Source organism: Monodon monoceros, unplaced genomic scaffold, assembly GCF_005190385.1.
Source record: "Monodon monoceros isolate NGI ecotype Baffin Bay Population unplaced genomic scaffold, NGI_Narwhal_1 Super_Scaffold_5, whole genome shotgun sequence".
Lineage (NCBI taxonomy): Eukaryota > Metazoa > Chordata > Mammalia > Artiodactyla > Monodontidae > Monodon > Monodon monoceros.
The window spans coordinates 45,695,076-45,719,236 of record NW_021703782.1 but is presented as its reverse complement, the minus strand read 5'-3'; the positions used below and the strand labels follow the sequence as shown (position 1 = coordinate 45,719,236).

The window sequence follows — 24,161 nt, the reverse complement described above, 5'->3', positions numbered from 1 at the left end:
ATTCTATTCCATTGGTCCACATATCTGTCTGCGTGCTAGAACTACACTGTTTTGACTACTCTGAATTTACAGTAAGTAAGTTTTAAAATCATGAAGTTTAAGACCTCCAACTTTTTTTTTTCAAGATCGTTTCGGCTATGTGTCTTTAATTTCTTTTTATAGTTTTCCATGTACAAGTCTTTTGCCTCTTTGGTTTATTCCTAGGTATTTTATTCTTAGTGCTATCATAAATGGAATTGTTTTCTCAATTTCCTTTTCAGATTGTTCATCATTCATTTATAGAAGTGCAACTGATTTTTATATGCTGATTTTGTATCCTTCAACTTTGAGTTCATTCATTGGGATTTTAAGGGTTTTTAATGTATCTCTGTGAACGGTGATAATTTTGCTTCTTCTCCTTTCCAACTTGGATGGCTTTTTTCTTTTTTTTCTTGGCTAATTGCTCTGAACTTCTAATACTATGTCCAAGAATGCTCAACACTGCGTTCTTGTTCCTCATCTTAGGGGAGAAGTTTTTAGTCTTCACTATTGAGGATGATGTTAGTTGTGGGTTTTTCATATATGGTCTTTCTTTATTATTTTGAGGTAGCAGTAGTTTCTTTCTACTCCTAGTTTTTTAGTGTTTTTATCATGAAAGGGTGTTGAATTTTGTCAAGTGCTTTTTCTGCATCTGCTGTGATGATCATGTGTTTTTTCCCTTCATTATGCTAATGTGGTATATTATAGTGATTTTCATATGTTGAAACAGCCTTACATTCCAAAAATAAATCCTACCTCTTCCTGGTGTTTATTCCTTTTATTATGCTGCTAAATTTGATTTGCTAGTATTCGGGATTTCATCATCAATAATCAGAAGAGATGATATTATTCTTTACATTTCTTATAGCAGCTTTGTCTGGCTTTGGTATCAGGGTATTGCTGGCCTCATAGAATGAGTTAGGGAGTGTTAGTGTTCCCTCCCCTTCAAATTTCAGGAAGAGTTTGAGAAAAATTGGTATAAATTATTTTTTTAAATATTGGGTAGAACTCACCAGTGAGGCTTTCTGGTACAGGGCTTTTCTTTGTTGGGCAGTCTTTGATTACTGATTCAATCTCCTTACCACTCATAGGTCTAGTCATATTTTTATTTCTTCATGATTTCATGATTCAGTCTTGGTGGGTTGTATGTTCCTATGAAATTGTCCATTACATCTAGGTTATCCAATTTATTGGTGTATAGTTGTTCATAGTACTCTCATTTAATATTTTTTAAATTCCTATAAAATCAGTAGTAATGTTGACACTTTCATTTCAGATTTTAATAATTTGAATGCTCTATTTTGTTCGTAGTCAATGTAGCTAAAGTCTATTTTGTAGATCTTTAGGGAGAACTAATTTTTGGTTTCCCTGATTGATTTTCTCTACTGTTTCTCTATTCCTTTTCTTCTACTAGCTTTGGGTTTAGTTTGCCCTTCTTATTTCAGTTCCTTGAGGGCTAAAGTTAGTTAGGTACTTTGAGACCTTGCTTTTTAATTTTTTATTTTATATTGGAGTATAGTTGATTTACAATGTTGTGTTAGTTTCAGGTATACAGAAAGTGATTCAGTTATACATATACCCGTTCTTTTTCACATTCTTTTCCCATAGGTTATTACAGAATATTGAGTAGAGTTTCCTGTGCTATACAGAAGGTCCTTGTTGGTTATCTATTTTAATTTTAAATATAGCAGTGTGTACATGTCAATCCCAAACTCCCAATCTATCCCTCCCCCACCCCACCCTTCCCCCCTGGTAACCATAGGTTCGTTTTCTAAGTCTGTGAGTCTGTTTCTGTTTAGTAAATAAGTTCATTTGTATCATTTTTAAAGATTCCTCATATAATCAATATCATATGCTATTTGTCTTTATCAATCATACTAAGTGAATAAATCAGAGAATCTCCAAATGACATTGCTGCAAATGACATTATTTCCTTGTATACTGTATTGCTATAAACTTGATCATGTTTGTGATCAATTTAAGAAAACTGAAATCATATCAAGCATCGTTTTTGAAACAACGCTACGAGATTAGAAATCAATTACAGAAAAAACACAAACACATGGAGGCTAAACAATATGCTACTAAACAACCAATGGATCACTGAAGAAATCAATCAAAGAGGAAATCAAAAAATACCTAGAGACAAATGACAACAAAAAAAACCCTGACAATCCAAAACCTATGGAATGTGGCAAAAGCAGTTCTAAGAGGGAATTTTACAGCAATACAATCCTACCTCAGGAAACAAGAAGAATCTCATATAAACAACCTAACCTTACACCTAAAGCAACTAGAGAAAGAAGAACAAACAAAACCCAAAGTTAGTAGGGAAAGAAATCATAAAGATCAGAGCAGAAATAAATGAAATCAATAGAAAAGATCAATGAAACAAAAAGCTGGTTCTTTGAGAAGATAAACTTGATAATCCTTTAGCCAGATGCATCAAGAAAAAGAGGAAGAGGGCTCAAATCAATAAAATTAGAAATGAAAAAGGAGAAGCTACAACGGACACCACAGAAATCCAAAGGATCATAAGAGTACTACAAGCAACTCTATGCCATTAACATGCACAACGTAGAAGAAATGGACAAATTCTTAGAAAGGCACACTCTCCCAAGGCTGAACCAAGAAGAAATAGAAAAGATGATCAGACCAATCACAAATGCTGAAACGGTGATTTTAAAACTTCCACGAAACAAAAGTCCAAGACCAGACTGCTTCACAGGTGAATTCTATCAAACATTTAGAGAAGAGTTAACACCTGTCCTCCTGAAACTATTCCAAAAAATCACAGAGGAAGGAATACTCCCACACTCATTCTGTGAGGTCACCAGGATACCAAAACGAGACAAAGATACCACAAAAGAAAGAAAATTACAGGCCGAGATCACTGATGAACATAAATGCAAAAAAACCTCACCAAAATGCTAGCAATCTGAATCCAACAATAAAGGATCGTATACCATGATCAAGTGACATTTATCCCAGGGATTCAAGGTTTTTTCCAATATCCGCAAATCAATCGGTGTGATACACCACATCAACAAATTGAAGAATAAAAAAACCATATGATCATCTCAGTAGATGCAGAAAAAGCTTTTGATAAAATTCAACATCCATTCATGATTAAAACTCTCCAGAAAGTGGGCATGGAGAGAACCTACCTCAACATAATAAAGACCACATATGACAAACCCACAGCTAACACCATACTCAATGGTCAAAAACTGAAAGCATTTCCTGTAAGATTAGGAAGAAGACAAAGGATGTCCTGTCTTGCCACTTCAATTCAACATAATCCTGAAGTCCTAGCTGTGGCAGTCAGAGAAGAAAAATAAAAGGAATCCAAATGGGAAAAGAAGAAGTGAAAATGTCACTATTTGCAGATGACATGATACTATATATAGAAAATCCTAAAGATGCTACCAGAAAACTATTGGAGCTCATCAATGAATTTGGTAAAGTTGCAGGATACAAAATTCATACACAGAAGTCTCTTGCATTCCTATACACTAACAATGAAAGATCAGAATGAGATATAAGGAAACAATCCCATTTTCCATCTCATCAAAAAGAATAAAATACTTACTTAGGAATAAACCTACCTAAGGAGACCAAAGACCAGTACTCTGAAAACTGTAAGATGCTGATGAAGGAAATCAAAGATGACACAGACGGGTGGAAAGATATACCATGTTCTCGGATTGAAAGAATCAATATTGACAAAATGACTATACTACCCAAGGCAATCTACAGATTCAGTGCAATCCCTATCAAATTACCAATGGCATTCTTCACAGAACTAGTGCAATCCCTATCAAACTACCAATGGCATTCTTCACAGAACTAGTATGGAGACACAAAAGACCCCAAATAGGCAAGGCAATCTTCAGAAAGAAAAACGGAGCTGGAGGAATCAGGCTTCCTGTCTTCAGATCATACCAGAAAGTTAGTCATTGAAACAGTATGGTACTGGCACCAGAACAGAAATACAGATCACGGAACAGGAAAGAAAGCCCAGAAATAAACCCACGCATCTATGGTCAATTAATTGGACGATGTAGAAAAGATAGTCTCTTCAATAAGTTGTGCTGGGAAAACTGGACAGCTACATGTAAAAGAATGAAATCAGAAGATTCTCTAACACTATACACAAAAATAAACGGAAAGACTTAGACACCATAAAACCCTTAGAGGAAAACACAGGCAGAACAGTCTGACATAAATCACAGCAGTATCTTTTTCTATCTGTCTCCTAGAGTAATCGAAATAAAAACACAAATAAACAAATGGGACCTAATTAAACTCAAAAACTTTTGTACAGCAAAGGAAACCATAAACAAAATGAAAAGAGAACCCACAGAATGGGAGAAAACATCTGCAAACAATGCAACCCACAGGGGTTAATCTCCAAAGGACACAAACAGATCACGGGGCTCAATATTAAAAAAAACAAACAACCCAATCAAACAATGGGCAGAAGACCTAATTAGACATCTCTCCAAAGAACGCATACAGATGGCCAACAGGCACATGAAAGGATGCTCAGCATCACTAATTATTAGAGAAATGCAAATCAAAACTACAATGAGATATCACCTCACACCAGCAGAATGGCCATCATCAAAAAGTATAGAAACAATAAATGCTGGAGAGGGTGTGGAGAAAAGGGAACCCTCCTGCACTGTTGGTGGGAATGTAAACTGGTACAAGCACTATAGAGAACAGTATGTGGGTTTCTTCAAAAACTAAAAATAGCACTACCATATTATCCTGCAGTCCCAGTCCTGGGTGTATATCTGGAGAAAACTGCAATTCAAAAACATACATGCACCCCAATATTCATTGCAGCACTACTTACAATAGCCAAGACACGGAAGCAACCTAAATGTCCATCAACAGAGGAATGGATAAAGACGACGTGGTACATATATACAATGGAATATTATTCAGACGTTAAAAAGAAAGAAATAATGTCATTTGCAGCAACATGTACGGACCTGGAGATTATCATATTATCATACTAAGTGAAGTAAATCAGAGAAAGACAAATATCATATGATATTGATTATATGAGGAATCTTTAAAAATGATACAAATGAACTTATTTACTAAACAGAAACAGACTCACAGACTTAGAAAACGAACCTATGGTTACCAGGGGGGAAGGGTGGGGTGGGGGAGGGATAGATTGGGAGTTTGGGATTGACATGTACACACTGCTATATTTAAAATAGATAACCAACAAGGACCTTCTGTATAGCACAGGAAACTCTACTCAATATTCTGTAATAACCTATGGGAAAAGAATGTGAAAAAGAACGGGTATATGTATAATTGAATCACTTTCTGTATACCTGAAACTAACACAACATTGTAAATCAACTATACTCCAATATAAAATAAATTTTTTAAGTTAAACTATTTAAAAATAGATAAACAAGAAGGACCTACTGTATAGCCCAGGGAACTATATTCAATATCTTGTAATAACCTATAATGGAAAAGAATATGAAAAATTATATATATATACATATATGAATCACTTTGCTGTATACCAGAAACACAACATTGTAAGTCAACTGTAATACATTAAAAATAATAAAGTGAGTCTCTTGTAGATAGATTGCCAATCTATGCCTTTTGATTGGAGAGGCTTGTTTTTTCCGTTTACATTTAAAGTAATTACTGGTAAGGAAGGACTTACTTTTCCCACTGTTATTTGTCTTAGGTGTCTTACAGCTTCCCCCATTCATTACCTTCATTACTGCCTTCCTTAGTGTTTAGCTGATGTTTTGGTTTTGGGGTTTTTTTGTTTGTTTGTTTGTTTGTTTGTTTTTGCAGTACATGGGCCTCTTACTGCCGTGGCCTCTCCCATTGCGGAGCACAGGCCCCGGACGCGCAGGCCCAGCGGCCATGGCTCACGGGCCCAGCCGCTCTGCGGCACGTGGGATCTTCCCGGACTGGGGCACGAACCCGCGTCCCCTGCATCAGCAGGCGGACTCTCAACCACTGCGCCACCAGGGAAGCCCTTGGGGTTTTTTTTTTTGAGTATAGTCTGTAGGTATTTAATTTGTCGTTGCTCTTGGAATTACGTATAACATTCTAAAGGTATAACAATCTGCTTTTAATTTATAGCAACTTAACTTCAACCACACACACAAACTCTATTCCTATAGAGCTCTGTCCCCTTTCCTATATGTTAATAATATAAAAGTTACATCTTTATACACTGCATATCCACTTACAGATATATAATTGTTTTTAATGCATTTTGTCACTTAAATCCTATAGAGAATAAAAAGTGGAGTTACATACCAAAAGTATAATACTAATTTTTATATTTGCTCATGTTTTTACATTTGCTCACGTATTTACATTTGCTGGCAATCTTTATATCTTATGGCTTGGAGTTACTGTCTTGCATCCTTTCATTTTAACCTGAGGGTCTCTCATGTTTCTTATAGTCAGGTATAGTGGTAATAAACTCCCTCTCATCTTATCTGCAAATATCTTAAGTCCACCCTCATTTCTGAACGACAGTTTCACTGGATATAGAATTCTAGGTACATAGTTTATTTCTTTTCTTTTCAGCACTTTAAAGATATCATTCTCCTACCACCTTCTGGCCTGCAAGGGTTCTGCTGAGAAATCATCTGCGAATCTTTTTGAGGATCCCTTGTACCTGATGAGTCTATCTTGTTGATTTCAAGATTCTTTGTGTTTATTTGTAAGACAATTTCATTATACTGTATCTCAGCGTGGTTCCCTTTGAGTTTATTCTACGTGGAATTTGTTGAGCTTTTTGGATTTTTAGATTTGTATCTTTCATCAAATTTGGGAAATGTTTGGCAATTATTTCTTCAAATGGTCTTGCTGCCCCTTTCTCTCCTTCTTCTGGGACTCCTACCTGTGTATATGTTGGTCCCATTGTCATGTCTTTTCTTTCAGCTCATTAGACTCAATAATTTCAACTGTCCTGTTTTCAGGTTTGCTAATCGTTTCTTCTGTGCACTCAAACCTGCTGTTGAACTCTGCCAGTGAAATTTTCAATTCAGATATTGTATTTTTTAGCTCCACAATTTGTTTAGTTTCCTTTTATAATTACTCTTTGTTAATATCATTTTTTCTGATTTCCTTTAGTTCTTTATTCATGTTTTTCTTTAGATCTTTTAACATGTTTATGATGGTTGTTTTAAAGTCTTTGTTTAATACATTTGATGCCCTGCTTCTTCAGGGCTGCTTCTGCCACTTCACTTTCTTCCTTGAATGGGCCATGAGTTCCTGTTTCTTTGAAGTGCTTATGATTTAGTCTTGGAAATTGGGCATTGAAAAAAACAGACATCTCTCCCAGTCTCTGAATATACTTTCTCTGTGCCTGTGCACACCTTCACGGCTTAACTGGGTGTTCTCTGAACCTCGGGATCAGCCTGAGATGAAAGCTTAAGGTCTTCTCAGACCTTTCCTGAGCATATGTCTTGCCTGGGCCTGCTTGTGACTTTCAGAATCCCCCTTTATATATGGCTGCTTTTGAATGTCTTAATTTCCAAGATGGTCTCACCCCAGGTTGTCCCCAGAGCCTTAGGTGGTCTACTGTATGTCTCCATCTGTAATCTCCTGCCCCAAGTGTCTGTAGTCCCCTTGCAGCTTTCACAAGTAGCGGCTGCCACTTGATAGCTGAGTTAGATGAGACAGAGACCAGTCCTTCAGGTAGCCCTCTGACAGACAGGATAGAACATTACATACTGCAAATAGGATCTTCTCTGCTCCCTACAGATGGTGGGAGGAAAATGGGCTACTGCTGCCTCTAGACCAAAACTGCCATGCTATATACCCTGAGAAAAACCATAATTCAAAAACATACACGCACCCCAGTGTTCACTGCAGCACTATTTACGACAGCCAGGACATGGGAGCAGCCTAAGTGTCCATCGACAGACGGCTGGATAAAGAGGATGTGGCGCATATATATACAATGGAATATTACTCAGCCATAAAAAAGAACGAAATTGAGTTAGTTATTTGTAGTGAGGTGGATGGAGCTAGAGTCTGTCATACAGAGTGAAGTAAGTCAGAAAGAGAGAAACAAATACCGTATGCTAACGCATATATATGGAATCTAAAAAAATGGTACTGATGAACCTAGGGGCAGGACAGGAATAAAGACACAGACATAGAGAACAGACTTGAGGACAAGGCAGGGTGGGGGGGGGGGCGGAGGGGAAGCTAGGACAAAGTGAGAGAGTAGCATTGACATATATACACTAACAAATGTAAAATCGATAGCTAGTGGGAAGCTGCTACATAGCAAAGGAAGATCAGCTCGATGCTTTGCGACGACCTTGAGGGGTGGGGTAGGGAGGGTGGGAGGGAGGCTCAAGAAGGAGGGGATATGGGGACATATGTATGCATATGGCTGATTCACTCTGTTGTATAGCAGAAACTAACACAACATTGTAAAGCAATTATACTCCAATAAAGACGGGGGGCAATTTTCCTTATTGGGCACTTGCTAGGTTGCTGCAGACCTCTGACTTTTTCAGAATTCCTGTAAGATTAGTTGAGCCAGTTTCCAGTGGCTTTTTGATGTTTCTGTGTGTGAATGAGGACTTAGAGCTACCTAGTCTGCCATTTTGCTGATGTCTTTTGACCACAACTGGGAATTCTTGAAGGAGTGATATGTCTCCGGGAGCCCTATTTCTTCCACTCTCATTTGTTTCTCTACTCACTGCTGGTTTGACTTCAGTGCCAATTGCCACACTGAAACTGCCCTTCACAGGGTCACCAGTGCAGCCTATAAGTCAAGTTCCATTGGGTACTGCCAATTCTCACTCTGTCTTGTTTGTTCTTTTTGACACATTTTGATACTACTGACCCTTTTTCCTTTCTGGAAACTCCTTTGTTGGTCTCTGTGAATACATTTTCTAAGTTCTTTTTTTTCTCCTTTCCTGCAGTTTAATTCCTTTTTTTCCTCCTCTTCCTGCAGTGTCCCTCAGGGTTCTGCCCTAAGCCTTTTCATCTCATGCTTTCCCTCCCCTTGGGTTAGACTACCTATGACTCCTAGCCACCACTGGTCTACTGATGACTTTCAAATGGATAGTGTTTAGCACAGCTCTCTTTTAAGTCACAGATCTATATATCCACCTGCTTAATGAACATATATATTTGGATATTTCACAAACATCTCATACAAAACATCTTCAAAACAAATTCTTATCTTTATGTTCAGTCCATAAACCCGAGACTCATCTTAGCTCCCTCCCTTTTATCCCTGTCAAGGCACCACTGCAGCCATGTGAATCATACTTTCATAGAATCTCCTCTCCATTTCCACTGCCCAGTGCCTTCATTTTGATCAGCAAAATGTGTTACCTAGATTACTTTCTCCAGTCTATTCACTTTCCAATTCAATTACTGTACTGCTGACAGAATAATCTTTCTAAAGAGTAACTCTGATCGTGACACTCCCACTTAAAAACCTTTCTAGGTGCCTCCCCTCCCCCACCCCAACAAAGTGGCATTCGTAAGAAAATCCAAACTCCTCAGACAGCTTACAGTATTTCTCATGATGTGGCACATGTTTTACAGCCACATTTATAATTCAACCTCTCATATAATTCTCCTGCAAACATTCCAGGGCTGTTTTTGCCATCATCCTTTCACATACGCTTTTATGGAACACATTCCCTACCCAAGACAGGTGCCTCATAAATGTATGTTGGCTTAAAAGAAGAAAGTTGAATTATTACATGAAGCCAGGTTGTTAAGGTGGTCTTAGTTCTACTTAGACTAAAACCAGCATGGTTTTCAAAGACTTCAAAGAGGTAGGAAGATGAAGGAATAGATCTTTGAATGACACTCTTCCAAAAGGATTTTCTTGTCAGAAACTATTATCATTTTCATTCTTACAGGAGTGGAATATGGAGGTTTGGTGGGCATCTATAGTTTGAATCACATCCCAACAGTACGTCACCAATGCAAAAATATTAAGAGGGGGGGGCTTCCCTGGTGGTGCAGTGGTTGAGAGTCCGCCTGCCAATGCAGGGGACACAGGTTCGAGCCCTGGTCCGGGAAGATCCCACATGCCGCGAAGCAGCTAAGCCCGTGCGCCACAACTAATGAGCCTGCGCTCTAGAGCCCGCAAGCCACAACTACTGAGCCCGCGTGCCTAGAGCCCATGCTCCGCAATGAGAAGCCACCGCCATGAGAAGCCTGTGCACCACAATGAAGAGTAGCCCCAGCTCGCCGCAACTAGAGAAAGCCTGAGCACAGCAACGAAGACCCAACGCAGCCAAAAATAAAATAAATGTATAAAAAATTATATTAAAAGGATTTTGAGATCAAGCAGTTCCCTGTAATTTGTAATGCCTCAAGCCTTGCTACTCTTTAAAGCGTGGTCCATGCACCAATAACATTGGCGTTCCCTGAGAGCTTTTAGAAATTCAGCATGGATGAATTAAGATGGGTGAACAGAGTGAGAAATTCAACAAAGTGATGATTGATAGAAAATATTTAAAAGTACCAAATAGAAGTCACAGAGCTGAAGGAAGAACACATTAACTGAAAATTGTTAAGGTGTTCCAACAACAGACTACATGAAGCAAACAAAGGCTCAGTGAATTAGAAGTCAGGGCAGTGGAACTCACCTAATCAGAGAAGGAAAAAAAGTGCTGCTAGATTAAAGGGCTTGCATTACATAGGTCCCAGAAGGAAAAGAAAGTGAGAAAGGGGCAGAAATCCTGTTTGAAGAAATACTGAAAGGTTCCCTAACCTGGGGAAGGAACTAGACACCCAGCTCCAGGAAGCCCATAGGGCTCCAAATAAGGTGAACACAAAGAGATCATAAATAATCCCACATATATACGGTCAAAAAGAATGAAATCTTGCCATTTGCGACAACACGAACGGACCTCAAGGGCATTACGCTAAGTTAGAGAAGTCATACAGAGAGAGACAAATACCATATGATCTCTCTTATATGTGGAATTTTTTTTTTTTTTTAAAAAGCAAGCTCATAGATACAGAGAACAGATTGGTGTTGCCAGAGGCGGGGGTGGGGTGTGGAAATAATGGGTGAAGGGCTCAAAGACTAAAAAAATAAGTAAAATGTTACACAAAACAGGATTGCTGCTTATAATTTTAAGGGTCAACAGCTCCCCTGTGGACCCCTAGGAGTCCAGATACTTCCAAGTTTAAGAGCCCTTGCTCTAAAGTGACCTCCAAGGGATGTCTGTCCCTTTACCCTACTCAGATAGCAGATGTTTCGTATTTTACAGACACCATCGTTGGTGGCGGTTTTTGCCACGATGGTCTGGCTCTGCCAGCCCTGGGGAGAGCTTAACCATGTCCACGGGCATGGACTAACTACACACACCTAAGTCTACCTTCGTTCAGCCACCCTTGGTTTATCCTGGAGAAAATGAAACCAAAGAAAGGAAAGAAATCGTGGACTTGGTTACGTGGACGAATTTAGCAAGAAAACAATAAACCAAATTACTCTCTGGACTGAAGGAGGGAAGGAAGAGGGGCTTATTTAGAGGTGTTCAACTCTAAAGCTGACCACCACATGCCTAGTCCATTATGCCGAGAGTAACCTCCCATACGGTTACTCTGGGAGGGGCTGACGTCTCTGGCTGGCTCTACGCTGCCATTAGCCATTTGCTAGCAGAATACTCACAGGCCACAGCAAAGCTAACCCTCTAAATGATCTCAGGGCCTCACACAAGCCCCTGCACAAGGATCTTTTGCCCCACGCAGCCCGGGCATTGCAGCCTGTCCTGTGACTTGGCTAACGTGTATGTCACCTGTTTCTGCTTCCCAGTGCAACGGGCCTTGCGTCGGGCCTCGCCTCGCCGTGCAGCACAGACAAGTCTTCTGCCAGACCCGGGATGGCATCACCTTACCATCAGAGCAGTGCAGCGCCCTTCCGAGGTAAGAGAGAGCCATGGACTGCCTTTTCCCAGGCCCTGTGTCGATAGCACGCAAAGACGGTGGTAAGTAAACCTTTCTCCTCCAACCTTCCATGGTCCCAGCGGTCACCCCCATTCTCCCCAGGTCACTGGCCTCCCAGAGGTAGATGGCTCAGTGGTGGCCTCGTGCTTACTGAATGGGCCAGGCTGGGCTTTCCCCTTTCGGAGATGGAGAGAGAACGCAGTGGATGCTGTTCCTCTGAGGAGGCCTGATGGCACAAGAGACCCGTGCTGGCTACAGGGTGGGCAGGAGGTCAGGTCCACAAAGTGGGCACCAGACCCCAAGGGCTCCACCAGCCTCTCACTCTTGTCCACCTCCCTCTAGAAGTTACGCTGAGACCCCTGTCCCCAGGTCTCAGCCTACCATTCCTACCCAGCCCCCAGCCCCTGTCATCCTTCCTTCCCTTGGGGAGAGGGCTCATCACCCGCCTCGCTAAGGTCCCCGCCCCTGAGAGCGGCTCTGCCGTCCCCCACCCTGGCAGAGCTCATTCTCAGGTCAATGCAGTGACACGGACATTGTAGAGATGAGCAGACAGAGGCCCAGTTAGAGGAAGGGGTCTTCTGAGACCCTACAACCGTTCAGTAACAGAGCAGAGATCAGAACCCAGGGCTGGCAGCGCTGGGAGTTCTCAGGGATACCTGAGATTTTGGGGTTTCCAGCACGGTTTTCACATCAGCTCCCCTGATTCAGCCCCCAGAGAGGCAGACCCTAACCCTGCCACCCTCCTACCACAGGCCCGTGAGCACCCAGAACTGCTGGTCCGAAGCCTGCAGCGCACACTGGAGGGTCAGCCTGTGGACCCTGTGCACGGCGACCTGCGGCAACTACGGCTTCCAGTCCCGGCGCGTGGAGTGCGTGCACGCCCGCACCAACAAGGCAGTGCCCGAGCACCTGTGCTCCTGGGGGCCCCGGCCCACCAACTGGCAGCGCTGCAACATCACCCCGTGTGAAAACAGTACGTTCCAACCCCACAGAGCCTTCTGCAGATTCCCCACGAGGCGTCAGGTGCAGCGGGCAGTCCCCGGAACTGAGCCTGAGCATAGGGCAGTGGACCAGCTTTCCCAAGGATCCTGAGCTAGGGCTGGAGTTGTGTATTTTCAGAGGGTGCATGGGTGCATGCAGGCGAGCAAAGGTGCATGCAAGGATATACGTGCACGTGTCCAGGCCACAAGAGATGGCTGGGTGTGGCCCAAGGGCTCCATCCTGGCCCCTGAGACAGCCAGGTGCCTTTGGCCAAGTGCTGGATGAAATCAGCCTCCAGCTCACCTACGGTAGTTTGGCTGGTACCCAGAGGGGACAACTAAACAATGGCTCTTGGGGAGAAAGCACTGTTTGCGCCCAAGCAGCACACAGATCACCTCCCGCTCAGCCAACCCTGCACCCATCACGGCTCTGCGTCTCACAGAACAAGGACCTGCCGACCCCCACCCTCCTTCGCAGCCCCGTGGGCACCCACCGGTCTGTGCAGGAGCCACACCTGGGATCTGATACTCATTCACTCCCTCTTCCCTCAAGTCTAGCCCCCTCCTCCTTAGCCCAGCACCAGCATTTGTATCCCCATTGGGTGAGGATCTATTTTTTTCTTCCTCTGGACCCAGAACAAATTGGAGGTGCTTCTCCACAGGGAAGGAGACAAAGCATGAAGCAAAGAAAAGGGAATTTTTAAATGTTGCTGTGCAGTTTCCCCCGCAAACTGGGCCACACTGAGCCTCAGATTCCCCACGCTGACCAGATGCCATGTAGGCAAACAGTGCCAGTCCTTTTTCTACACGGGGTGGGATTGTCTGTGTCCTCTCGTGTGATGCTGACCCATCTCTGTCAGCTCCCCATACTCAGGACCACCGTTCCACGAAAGTAGTTCAGACTTACTATATTAACCACAGGTGTCCACGGCCCGAATCCACGCCAGTATTAAAGACCCATCAGCCTGTGCCAATACTGAACTAGGACGCCACGGCGCTCTGGTAGGCACGGTGAGGGGAAGGGGTAGAGAGGCTCGGGAGAGAGGACAAGCAAATGAAGCTTCACGGGGGAAAGGAAGGCTCGCGTTACAGGGGGTGAAGCCACCAGACAGGTCCTCACTTGCACACCACCCCGAAGTGGAGCAGAATTTAGTCCTTCTGGGAAGCAGCTCAAGGAGGAAAAGCATCAATCAGTCAGACACTCAAACGCCATGGGAAAAGGCCCCCCTGCCCAGGAGGTGAGGCGGTCCCGAGCGCCTTCAGGAAGGAAGGGGGCTATCGGAAAGGCCGCAGAGCCCCGGTGTTCGGCCCCCAGTCGCAGCCTGAGCTGCCCCCATGGTTGGCAGCCTGGGGAGCAAATGGCCAAGCTCCACCGGAGCAAGGCCAGCCCAGAGGCCTCCAGCACGGGCGTCTGGTGCCCAAGGCAGACCCCAGGAGGCACCCGGTGGCCACGGCTGTTACCGAGCCTCCGTTTCACCTCTCCTTTCTGTCCCCTTTCCCAGTGGAGTGCAGAGATACCACCAGGTACTGTGAGAAGGTGAAACAGCTGAAACTCTGCCAACTCAGCCAGTTCAAATCTCGCTGCTGTGGGACTTGCGGCAAAGCGTGAAGACAGGACGCGGGGAGAACGCTACCCTGGCAGCACGGAGGACTCACGCAACCACCTTGGACAGAACTTAAGCTTTCTTCGTTTTATTTATTTATTTCCCCCTCTCCACCCTCCACCGCACACATCCTCATCAACCTCCTCCCTTGCCCTTCCCCCTCCCCAGACATGAGGACCCCAGCACGTCTTCTCTCTCAGTTAGCTGGAGGACAGAATGGGGGGACAGGACCAGGACGGAGGTCTAACGGAGGTTGCAGAGCAGACCGGGCCAGACAGAAAGAGCTCCCTGGAAGAGCCAGCTCCCTCCCCAACCTGGGTCCCAGGGAGACCTAGGAAGAGGCCAGCGCAGCCCCCCGGGGCCAGCAGGGAGCCAGAGCCACGGTAGACGGGAGAGAGAGGCAGAAGGGGAGGGTGCCAGAGGGTTTGTGAAGCATCGGTACTGACTCCGGACAGCCAACAGCATCTCTCCTGGCAGGAGATGGTTAAGGCAGGGGAGGGAGGACACCATCCGTGCTGAGAACACAGCCCAGGACTCAGCTCTTCCAGTGGGGGGCACAGAGCAATGAGAACTCAAACCACGGTGGAGGTAAAGGGGAGCCAATCCAAGTAGGCCTAAAGCGCACAGCGATGCAGAAAACGAAGTGGGGAAGGAAGGGACAGAAGCACAAAGAAGCCTGTGCGAGTTCCTGAGAGGGGGAGCGAGGGGGACAGGGGAGCGAGCGGGCAGCCACACGAGGCTCTGAACCACGATCCCGAGTGCCTGGTGTACCGGTGCAGGCTCAGGGGAGGCTGCGGTGCTCAGCTCCGCTGCCCCCAGGAAGGCACAGCCCTGGGGCTCGGGCCGCGTGCAGGAGGTATGCCCTCCCTGCAGCGGAGAGGGGTCCCCGAGCGAGCCGCTCAGTGAACTTCTGCCCGTGCCCCCATGGCAGAGCTGGCGAGACGGCGGCGGGGCCTAGCTGTGCAGTCAGGCCACCCCTGGCGTCTCCGAATCAAGCATCCCCCAGCCCGGAACGAACTGCTGACCTGGGCCAGGGTGTTTCGCTCATGAGTAGGCTGGGTTTCCTGCCTATATGGTTTTTACTGCTCCACCTGAGGGCCAAGGACTGCGGTCAGCTGGCCAAAAACCAACGCACCATTCAAGTTGCCAGAGTATCCATCAGATGAGAGCGACCAGGGCACCCGTGGAACCACAGGCTTGCGTGGGCCCCTCCCGGGGCACGGTGACGGCTGCCCTGTATTCAGACAACAGGCCGGGGCGGGGCGATGGGGCACAGAGGCAAAGCCAAAGGATAACTAAAGCTTCCCAGACGCTCCTCAAAGGCTTTTCAACCCATTCCCTCCACACAGTGAAGTACTATGAACTCTACCAGAATTAAAATACGTTGGTTTTGCTAACTCAGCGGGCAAAGCGGCACACACACTCCAGTAATGCCCGTCAGCTACAGTAACGTGGCTGCAGCAGAGCCAAGTGGCAAAACTGAAAATGTGGGACATCGTGGCTCATTGTCAATGAAAGTGCTCACTCAGCAGAGCGGTTGGGGGGGCGAGTGATGTTGGCCTGCGCCCCCCAGTCCCAGTGGCCACCATTTAGTAGCAGCTGGGGCAGAGCAGGGCGGCCGGAGTCACTCACCCCTCAGCCAAACCGCCCCCTCACATACAGACTCGCAAAACGTCACACACCTCGGGGCCACCACTGACATCAGGGCTGCATTTTCTAGCCAGCCTGGAAGTACAGGTTAGTGGGGGAGACATTATGCTTTGTGTTCTCCCCAGGTGAGCTATGGACAGTTAAGGTAGTTCTTTCTTCCTCACCACAATAATGGGCTCTAAGAAATCACGTTCCTAAAAATCAGTGTAATGTTTATTTAAAATAAAAGAGAATGTTTTCTATGTCTGTATATCTTTTGTGAATATTTATTAGGATTTCCTGTATAAAAAAGTGCAATATTGATAATTGTACATTGTCTTCCAGAAAAAAAAAAAAAAACAAAATATTTGGGGGACTTTTTATTAACTTCCTGCAGTTGTGTTCCTGTAAACTCTGTGGTGATTATTGTATTGTTCCTATTTTTAATAGAACCTGATGTTTAACTCTGGACCCATTCGCTGTGTACAGAATACATTGTAAAAGCTAGCACAGGATGACAGGGCAATAAGAGGGGATTCGTTTGTGACACAATAGTTATGCATGGAATGTGCAAGACAGATTCCATACTACTGCTAATGTGGTTGATGATATCTAGCTCAATAGCTATGGAAAACCAGTGGGCAATATTTACGTTTCCTAAAGAGCAGGTGTCCTCCAGCTCCACGACGTGTCGGGTTGTAGCAGGTGGAGGTGGGTTTCAGAGCGAGCTTGGAGGACCTAGGTTTGGGGCGGGCAGCAGCGTGCTCCTTGCGTGAGATGAATGTACATTTACTGCCTGTTCTGTGAATTGTGACTCGGCAGCACCAAAAGATTATTAGGGCTGCTGAAGAATGTGGAAGGAGGCACTTCCTCCTCTAAAACACAAAACTCTATTTATATTTTTTGTACAGATAATACAGCTTATTTATTTAAATCTTGTCGTCCGAGTCTCTATTAAGCTCAGCCTTCCTATCTTGTTTTGGGCAGGGGGGTGAGGCTGGTTCCCAGTCACATATGCGAGTTTGGCTAAAATGGAAGAATCGCAGTTTTCAGCTTTGCGTGGGAAGCTGGGGGCCATGAACCCAGAGGAGCTAGATGTGCACAAATTGAGGCTTACTGCTGTCTTTGACAATCATCTCATTTATGACCCTGTGTGTCAGCAGACCTCGGAGATATATTGAGGATTTGGTTCCAGACCACTGCAGTAAAGCAGATATCACAATAAAGGAATTCCCACGAAGTTTTTGGTTTCGCAGTGCATATAAAAATTATTTTTACACTATACTGTAGTCTATTAAAGTGTGTAATAGCATTATGTCTTTAAAAACAATGTACATACCTTAAGTAAAAATACGTTTTTGCTAGAAAATGCTAAAGATCACCTGAGCCTTCAGCAAGTCACAGTAGTAACATCAAAGGTCACTGATCACGGATCACCATAGCAAATGTAACCATGATGAAAATTTTGAAATATTGCGAGAACTAACAAAATGTGACACAAAGACGCAAAGGGAGCGAATGTTGTTTGAAAACTGGCGCCAAGAGACCTGCTCAGGGTGGGGTTGCCACAAACCTTCCATTTGTAATACACACAGTATCTGTGATCCACAACAGGGCAAAGCACGATGAAGCGTGGTACATGCCTGTAGGGGGAAGAAGGGAGCCACGGCACCGTCAGGAAGAAGAGCGAGTGCAGGCATCTCGGTGGGGAGGGGGGGTGTGCAGACTCGGAGCAGGAGGGGTCTCACTCCCCGTCAGGCTTCCTAGCCCCGAGGGCATGCACCGCATGCAGTGGCTGCGTGCTGAAACCCTGGGTGTGCGCCCTTGTCGGGGCTCCCATCTATAGATCATTCCTACATTCAATCCTCACATGCACCCTGTGATCATCTCCATTGACATGTGGGTAGACAGAGACCCACAGAAGGCCAAGGTCACCCAGAATTCAAACCTGAGCAGCCTGGCTTCTTAGCCAGAGCCCTGCTCTTCCCCGCTATGCCGGCCTCAGCTCCTCCGTGCGCAAGCCGAGCAGCTGTGGCCGCCCAGGTGCGGGCACCTTTCTCTCCTACCGCTCAGAGGTTGGGAGAAGACGATGGCGGGACTTTTAATGGAGTTGTTGCTTTCTCACCCCCTAAAATCAATTCTCATGGCACTGTAGGGCTCCTAGCTCCCCCTACTTTTAAAGCATTTAATAAAGCTACTATAGAGAGTGCAGAAACAAAAGCATACTTGTAGGGTTCTTTATAAACAGGCTCTGGTGAAAGGGCAGCGTGTCCCCAGACCCGGAAGATGTCCATCCACACAGGGACCTTTGTGTGAGATACGCTCCAGGGGACCCCAGCCTGAAAGCCCAACTCCAGCCTGTTTCCAGCAACTCACAACTCACCCCAGCACGTGACACTCTGCCGAACAGCGTAAAAATATGCCAGAAAGCTCTTCTTGAAATTCTAATTATTTTCTAAGGAGTTGTGGGGTTTGCTTTAAAGAAAAGACCGATGCTAGCGCTATAAATACTCACATACCAGCAACCAAACAATGTTCCACAGAGACCCCCGTGGAGGGTTTTGGCGGGGAAGGAGTCAGAGACGCCAGAGCGAAAAGCCAGGAAGGCTCAAAGGGTGGGAAGGGCTCAGACAGCACGTATGGAAAATCCTTCAGCCAAAATCGCAAAGCTCAGCAGGCGAAAAAGAGAGATTCTGACCAAGATGCCACCAACCACAGTGTAAAAGTTTGGAATCTTAACCATGAGCCAGTCCTAGGATTGTAACTCCTCCTGCGAGAGTGCCCTGCTTGGCCTCAGGAGTTTCCAGGACTTTGACGAGATGAGCTCAGAAAATCTGTGGGCCCATCGAGACCAGACTGATCAACAATCACCAGAGCTCACTCATGTCCCAGCTTCCTCACCTTTGAAGAGAGGATACCTCATGGGATAGGGCTGTTGTAAAGAACTGGTTCATTCCTGTCGAGGAAATAGAAGGGGGCCTGGCATGTCACTGAAACATTCACTGAATGTTAATTGCTATTATCATCATCCAGGCTACCTTAGAGAGATGGGGAGATGACGGGCAGGGCTGGCAGAACGTTTGCTATGTCATGTTACTTCCCATTGTCAGCTTTCAGAGACCCTCGCCTATGTTTCCATTTTCAATTGAGAAACACATCAGTCATTCCTTAGAAGTTCACTACCAGACAATAGCGTAAACAAGAGAGGTATTAGTGAACCAAGCTCTGTATCTTGGAAGAAAACAGATCCATCCACGTAGCTAACTCAAACATTCACCAAAATACTGACAAACTTCCAGAAATACTTCCCGAGACAGATATTATTTTATAATCCCAAAGTACAACATAGTCTCAATTCAAAATACCCAAATGTACACATAAATCCCTTTTCCTTTGATTTAGTTTAAAAAAAAAAGAAGAAGATGGAGAAATAGTCATTCATGAGCAAATACACAAGTAAAGTAAAAGGTAAAATTAAGGATCTCTCACTTACCAAGTGGTACGCTTTCTCATAAACAGCATGGTATTATCCTCTCACCTCATCCTGCAAATAAACCTAAAGGAAATAACCCAATTTTATTAATGGTTCTCAGCTTAAACGAGACAAGTTAGATCTCAATAATCTATCCGCAGGGCTCCCCAAAATAGGCAAATTCATCCACAAGGAGAAACGGAATCGTGGGGTAGAGAGAAGGATGAAGCTTTTGGGAAATAACCCAATGAAAGCTGACCTGTCTAGCAAGCTGACCCATGGGAGAATAAATTAGGAAACAAAATGAGGTGACACCCCCTTGGTTTTTTCTCTCTCTGTCCCGCATTTTGTTTGATGAACCAACTGTGATTTAAGGACTTCAGGATTCAGACTCAGAATGCACTGAATGTGAGTTAAATCAGGGAAGGTTATCTACCCATGTCATAGACTGCCAATGAGGAAAATATCGGTGTTGATGCAAGCCTTGAAGTGAATAGTAAAGAAGTGAATACCCAATGAATTCTACCAATCCTCTAAGATTAATCTAAAATTATTATCTTCCCCCACCCACCCATCCTGTCCGCTTGGAGATGCTTTCACAGGTCAAATGTGTGTGAGCTGATCAGAGACTGTTATCTTCAACCAAATCTTAGCTTCTTACTCACAGCACCCCAAGGTTTTCAACCGTTTGCTGCCACCCCTAAAATTGGAAGGCAGGTATTGGTAATGAAGCGTCTGCTAATAAGAACTGAGCTGTCACCTTCTCTGTCAACAAGAGGTTTACAGCTTCACTCAGATGGACTCTGTGAAGCACCTGGTCTCCATCAACCACATGTGTCACGCTTCTGATAACACAATATACAGATGTCACTCACCTCTGTTTTCCAAAGGCAAAATCCAACTTCAACCAAGGATTTCCCAGGCTGCTCCTAAAGATATAGTTTATATATGTGTAAACAGACATTAAATGTGCAGTTTTATGTGAGTGAAGAGAAAGCAGACAGTGGGGAATGGTTCTCCTGCCGAACATAAATAATGTTTGCTTAAGCAGAATGCTTAGGAGGACCTGAGAGATTGCACAGTCAGCATCCAGACCAGAAAGCATGCCTGGGAAACCTGCTCCCTCCCTCTCCAAGAGGCCATAAACAGCCTTCCTCCAGGTCTTTGTGATACCGGGGTTGACCTAGTTACAAATCCCATGAAGGACAGTAGACAAGCTGTGAACAACTTAGTTACCAGGTGAGCAACTCTAGGAAAGGTTTAATGGTCAAGGAAGGAAGGGAGTGCGGTGATGAAGTGTGCCATGGGCTTGGTTTTATTCCCCCAATCCCCACCACCATTTTTTAAATAACAATGAAAGGGCCAGGATATGACGTAGCTGAGGTCAGCTGAAGGTTGATGAAGTTGTTCGCCAGTCATCCAGGTAGCTCTCTGTCCCACAGCTGGAGCTCAGCAAGTCACAGTGCCAGGGCACAGAGCAGGTGCCAGATTCATGGACCAGCCACTCCTGAGATGGATTTCTTCACCTGCACACCTCCCCGCTACTGGAGTGGAGACACTCAAGGTAACCACCTGGGAGCAAACCCCCATGACCTAGATCCTCCCCTCCTTTTGCACTTGTGAAGGTCTAGCCTTTGCAACTTGGGCCCAGCTGGGATGGAAAACCACCCGCCTCTTCATCTGGTCCTACTGGACCTCACTCTACTCGCCCCCACCAGGCAGTCCTCTGTCTCTTCTGATCTCATCTCCTTCCCCCTGATTTCTTGTCCCATCACATACCTTTCCTTTCCCTCAGAGTCTGACCAACTCTGACTAAGCACCAACTCTGTGCCAGGCCCAGGCTGGACCCTGAGGACACAGGGTGAAAGCCTAGTCTCTGCTTTGAGCCCCCAAGGAGCTCAGAGTCCAACCAAGAAAGCAGACACATCCCACCACTAACGCCAACGTGCCCTCCTCTTCCAAGTTTGGGGGAATCTCCAGCCCAGCTTTCTTCCTCATTTGGTCCTTTCCAGTCAGCAAGCCAGGGATTGCTCCTTTTATTCCTAATCCTCTCTCACTGGGGCTTTTGCAAAGGTATCCCGACTGGAGTCCAGTCTCCTCCAATCCACTTCTCATATAGCAGCTAGCACTCTTCATATGCTACCTGCAAATACATCAACGTAAACTGATGCATACGTGTAAAATTAACTTAAACCTACACCCTGGGACTTCCCTGGTGACTCAATGTATAAGACTCCACGCTCCCAATGCAGGGGGACTGCGTTCGATCCCTGGTCAGGGCACTATATCCCACATGCATGCCACAACTAAGGATCCCACGTGCCGCAACTAAGGAGCCCAAGAGCCACAACTAAGGAGCCCACCTGCAGCAACTAAGACCAGCACAACCACATAAATATTTCTTTTTAAAAGCCCTACACCCTAGGGGGCAGCTAGCTAACAATTTAATTACCTATTCATAAATCTACCCTCCAAAAGTGACCACTGCAAGCATTTCAAATATCGTTATCTAAATCTGCACCAGAGGGTTTGTTAACTACACAAAGTTCATTAATTACACACCAGTGAAATTAGCTATATTAGAGGACTGGAGAGGGTACACAAGCACCACTGCTCTTGTACAAACCATCTAAGTATCCAGCAAACCCAGCAGCCTAGAGCTACAAGTCCAGAGCTCTCCTTAGTCCTGTGTATCCCCACTCCCCGCACCCAACCCTTGCTTGATCTGACCAGAGAAGTTTCTGGCTGATCTTACCACAAGAACATCCACCGTGGAGTAACTGTCAGAGTGCCCAGGGTTGTAACGATAGGATTTATTCAAGTTCACAGAGCAGGTTATGTGGCAGCACTGGGCCAGTTTGCGAGCATTTATGCCTGTGCCAGAATTTGGTCTGAGATTGTTTCCACTGAAACAGGCCATCTTAGGGGGTGAGGCTGTGTAGGTGGAAACACAGAACTCCAGCCTCTCTTAATGGAGCTTCCATTTTACCAAGATAACCTGGAAATTGTTGGTCAGCCAGAACAGCTTAAATTCATTCACAAAGAAATATTCTCAAAAGACGGTTTGGGTTATACCAGTCCTCTGTTTTTTTAAAGCCTTCTCCACCTTCCTACTTTGTCAGGATAAGGGACAGACTCCTTAAAATGTCCTGAGGCACCCTGCAAAAGCCCAGCCTCATCTCTGGCTGCTTTCTCTGGGTGACTGGCCTCAGTTCCTTGAAGGCTCCAGGGCCCATCCTCCTTCCCCTTGTCACCTTCCCATGAGCCATGGAACACTGGCCGCCATACCCACCACCACCTACTCCTCCCTTGGGAGTTTCCCTGGCACCCAGGGCGGGACAAATATGGAGGCTGTAGGATTTACTTACCACACCTCCTCTTGTAAATAGAGTGCTAAAACGATCTGCTGTTTTGCTGAAAAGATGATGATGGGTGGGAATAAAGACGACAATGACCAAGGGAAGACTATACTGAATGACGTGACAGAAGGACGAAGAAATCCTAAAGGACAAGATCTGGATAACTGTGGCTGGAGAGGCTGGGGGGAGAGGAGACAGAGGAGGGAAGGGGGAGAGGTGAGGGGAGTCCCACCTCAGCATCATACTGACAATCTCAAGGAAGCCATCACCACCCTTCCAGCTGACTCCCTGCCCTCCCCCTCCCTCAAGGCACCCAACACAATTACAATTACCTGACCCATCCTGGTGCCTGGTAACTCAGAAGATCTTTCCTTCTGTACTTCAGGAAAGACCCCTTTCTCCCTAAAAGCTGTAGTGGAGAAAGGAGAGACAGAAAGAGGAAACACGTCTGGAAATTCTAGGATATTCCAGTCACCCCTTACCAGGGACCACGCTGGGACCACAGCGGTAAGTGGAAGTGCCAGGCCTGTCTGGCTGCAGAGCCTCTTCAAAGGCCTCACTGCACCTCGCTTCCCATTTGAATGGCGGTCCTGCATTCAGATGCCCTATCCCAGCCCGCCTCGACCTCAGGGGACAGCAACTCCATCCTTCCAGGCACTCAGCCCAAAGGTTCTGGGGTCATGCTGATTCCCTGTTAATCTCACTCCACCTCCAACGAGCAACACAGAGTAGTCTACTCATTGCCCCCATTTCTACCAGCCAGGTGTGGACCTGCATCATTCTCTATGTCATAAGCCTCCTACCGAGCCCTGCTTCTACCCTTGCCCACTGCCGCCCCTCACAGCAGCCGTCAGGGTGACCACAGTGACAGCTGTAATAGAAACCTGATCTGGGCACTTCTCAGTTGGCTCCCCTTAGAGTAAAAGCCAAATTCCTGGCAATGGTCTCTACGGCCCTCACTGGCCTCCTGACTGCTCCCTGGACACCCCTAGACCAAACTGTGCCCACCCCGGGGCCTTTGCGCTAGCTGCTCCCTGACAGCCTCACCTCTCCCTTTGAGACTCTCAAGAACCCCCTTCTCAGTGAGGTCCACCCGGACCGTTCCCTTCAAGACACCCTGTACCTCCCAGAGCTCCCGGGCCCT

The 24,161-nt window shown here is 45.4% G+C and overlaps 2 protein-coding genes across 8 annotated transcripts in view; one reads left to right on the top strand and one right to left on the bottom strand.

The window, feature by feature from the left end:
- The window catches only part of ADAMTSL1 (ADAMTS like 1), a 755,614-nt gene extending 739,057 nt beyond the window's left edge, over window positions 1-16,557 (top strand). For 4 of the 7 annotated variants that reach the window (XM_029201844.1, XM_029201842.1, XM_029201838.1 and 1 more), the window contains 2 exons: window positions 11,843-11,952; window positions 12,726-14,215. In XM_029201844.1, the coding sequence (XP_029057677.1) occupies window positions 11,843-11,952; window positions 12,726-13,065 (450 nt within the window). In that variant the 3' untranslated portion in view covers window positions 13,066-14,215. Of the gene's footprint in view, window positions 1-9,932; window positions 10,018-11,842; window positions 11,953-12,725; window positions 14,216-14,455 lie in introns of those variants that run through there. The other 3 variants (XM_029201839.1, XM_029201841.1, XM_029201843.1) reach the window with 2 other exon arrangements.
- Window positions 1-24,161, bottom strand: part of SAXO1 (stabilizer of axonemal microtubules 1) — an 87,693-nt gene that overhangs the window by 22,799 nt on the left and 40,733 nt on the right. Inside the window, exons 6-7 of the transcript XR_003790681.1 lie at window positions 20,534-20,587; window positions 19,680-19,742 (exon numbers count right to left, since the gene is read on the bottom strand). The gene's annotated coding sequence lies outside the window, so the exon portion shown is untranslated. The remainder of the gene's footprint in view (window positions 1-19,679; window positions 19,743-20,533; window positions 20,588-24,161) is intronic.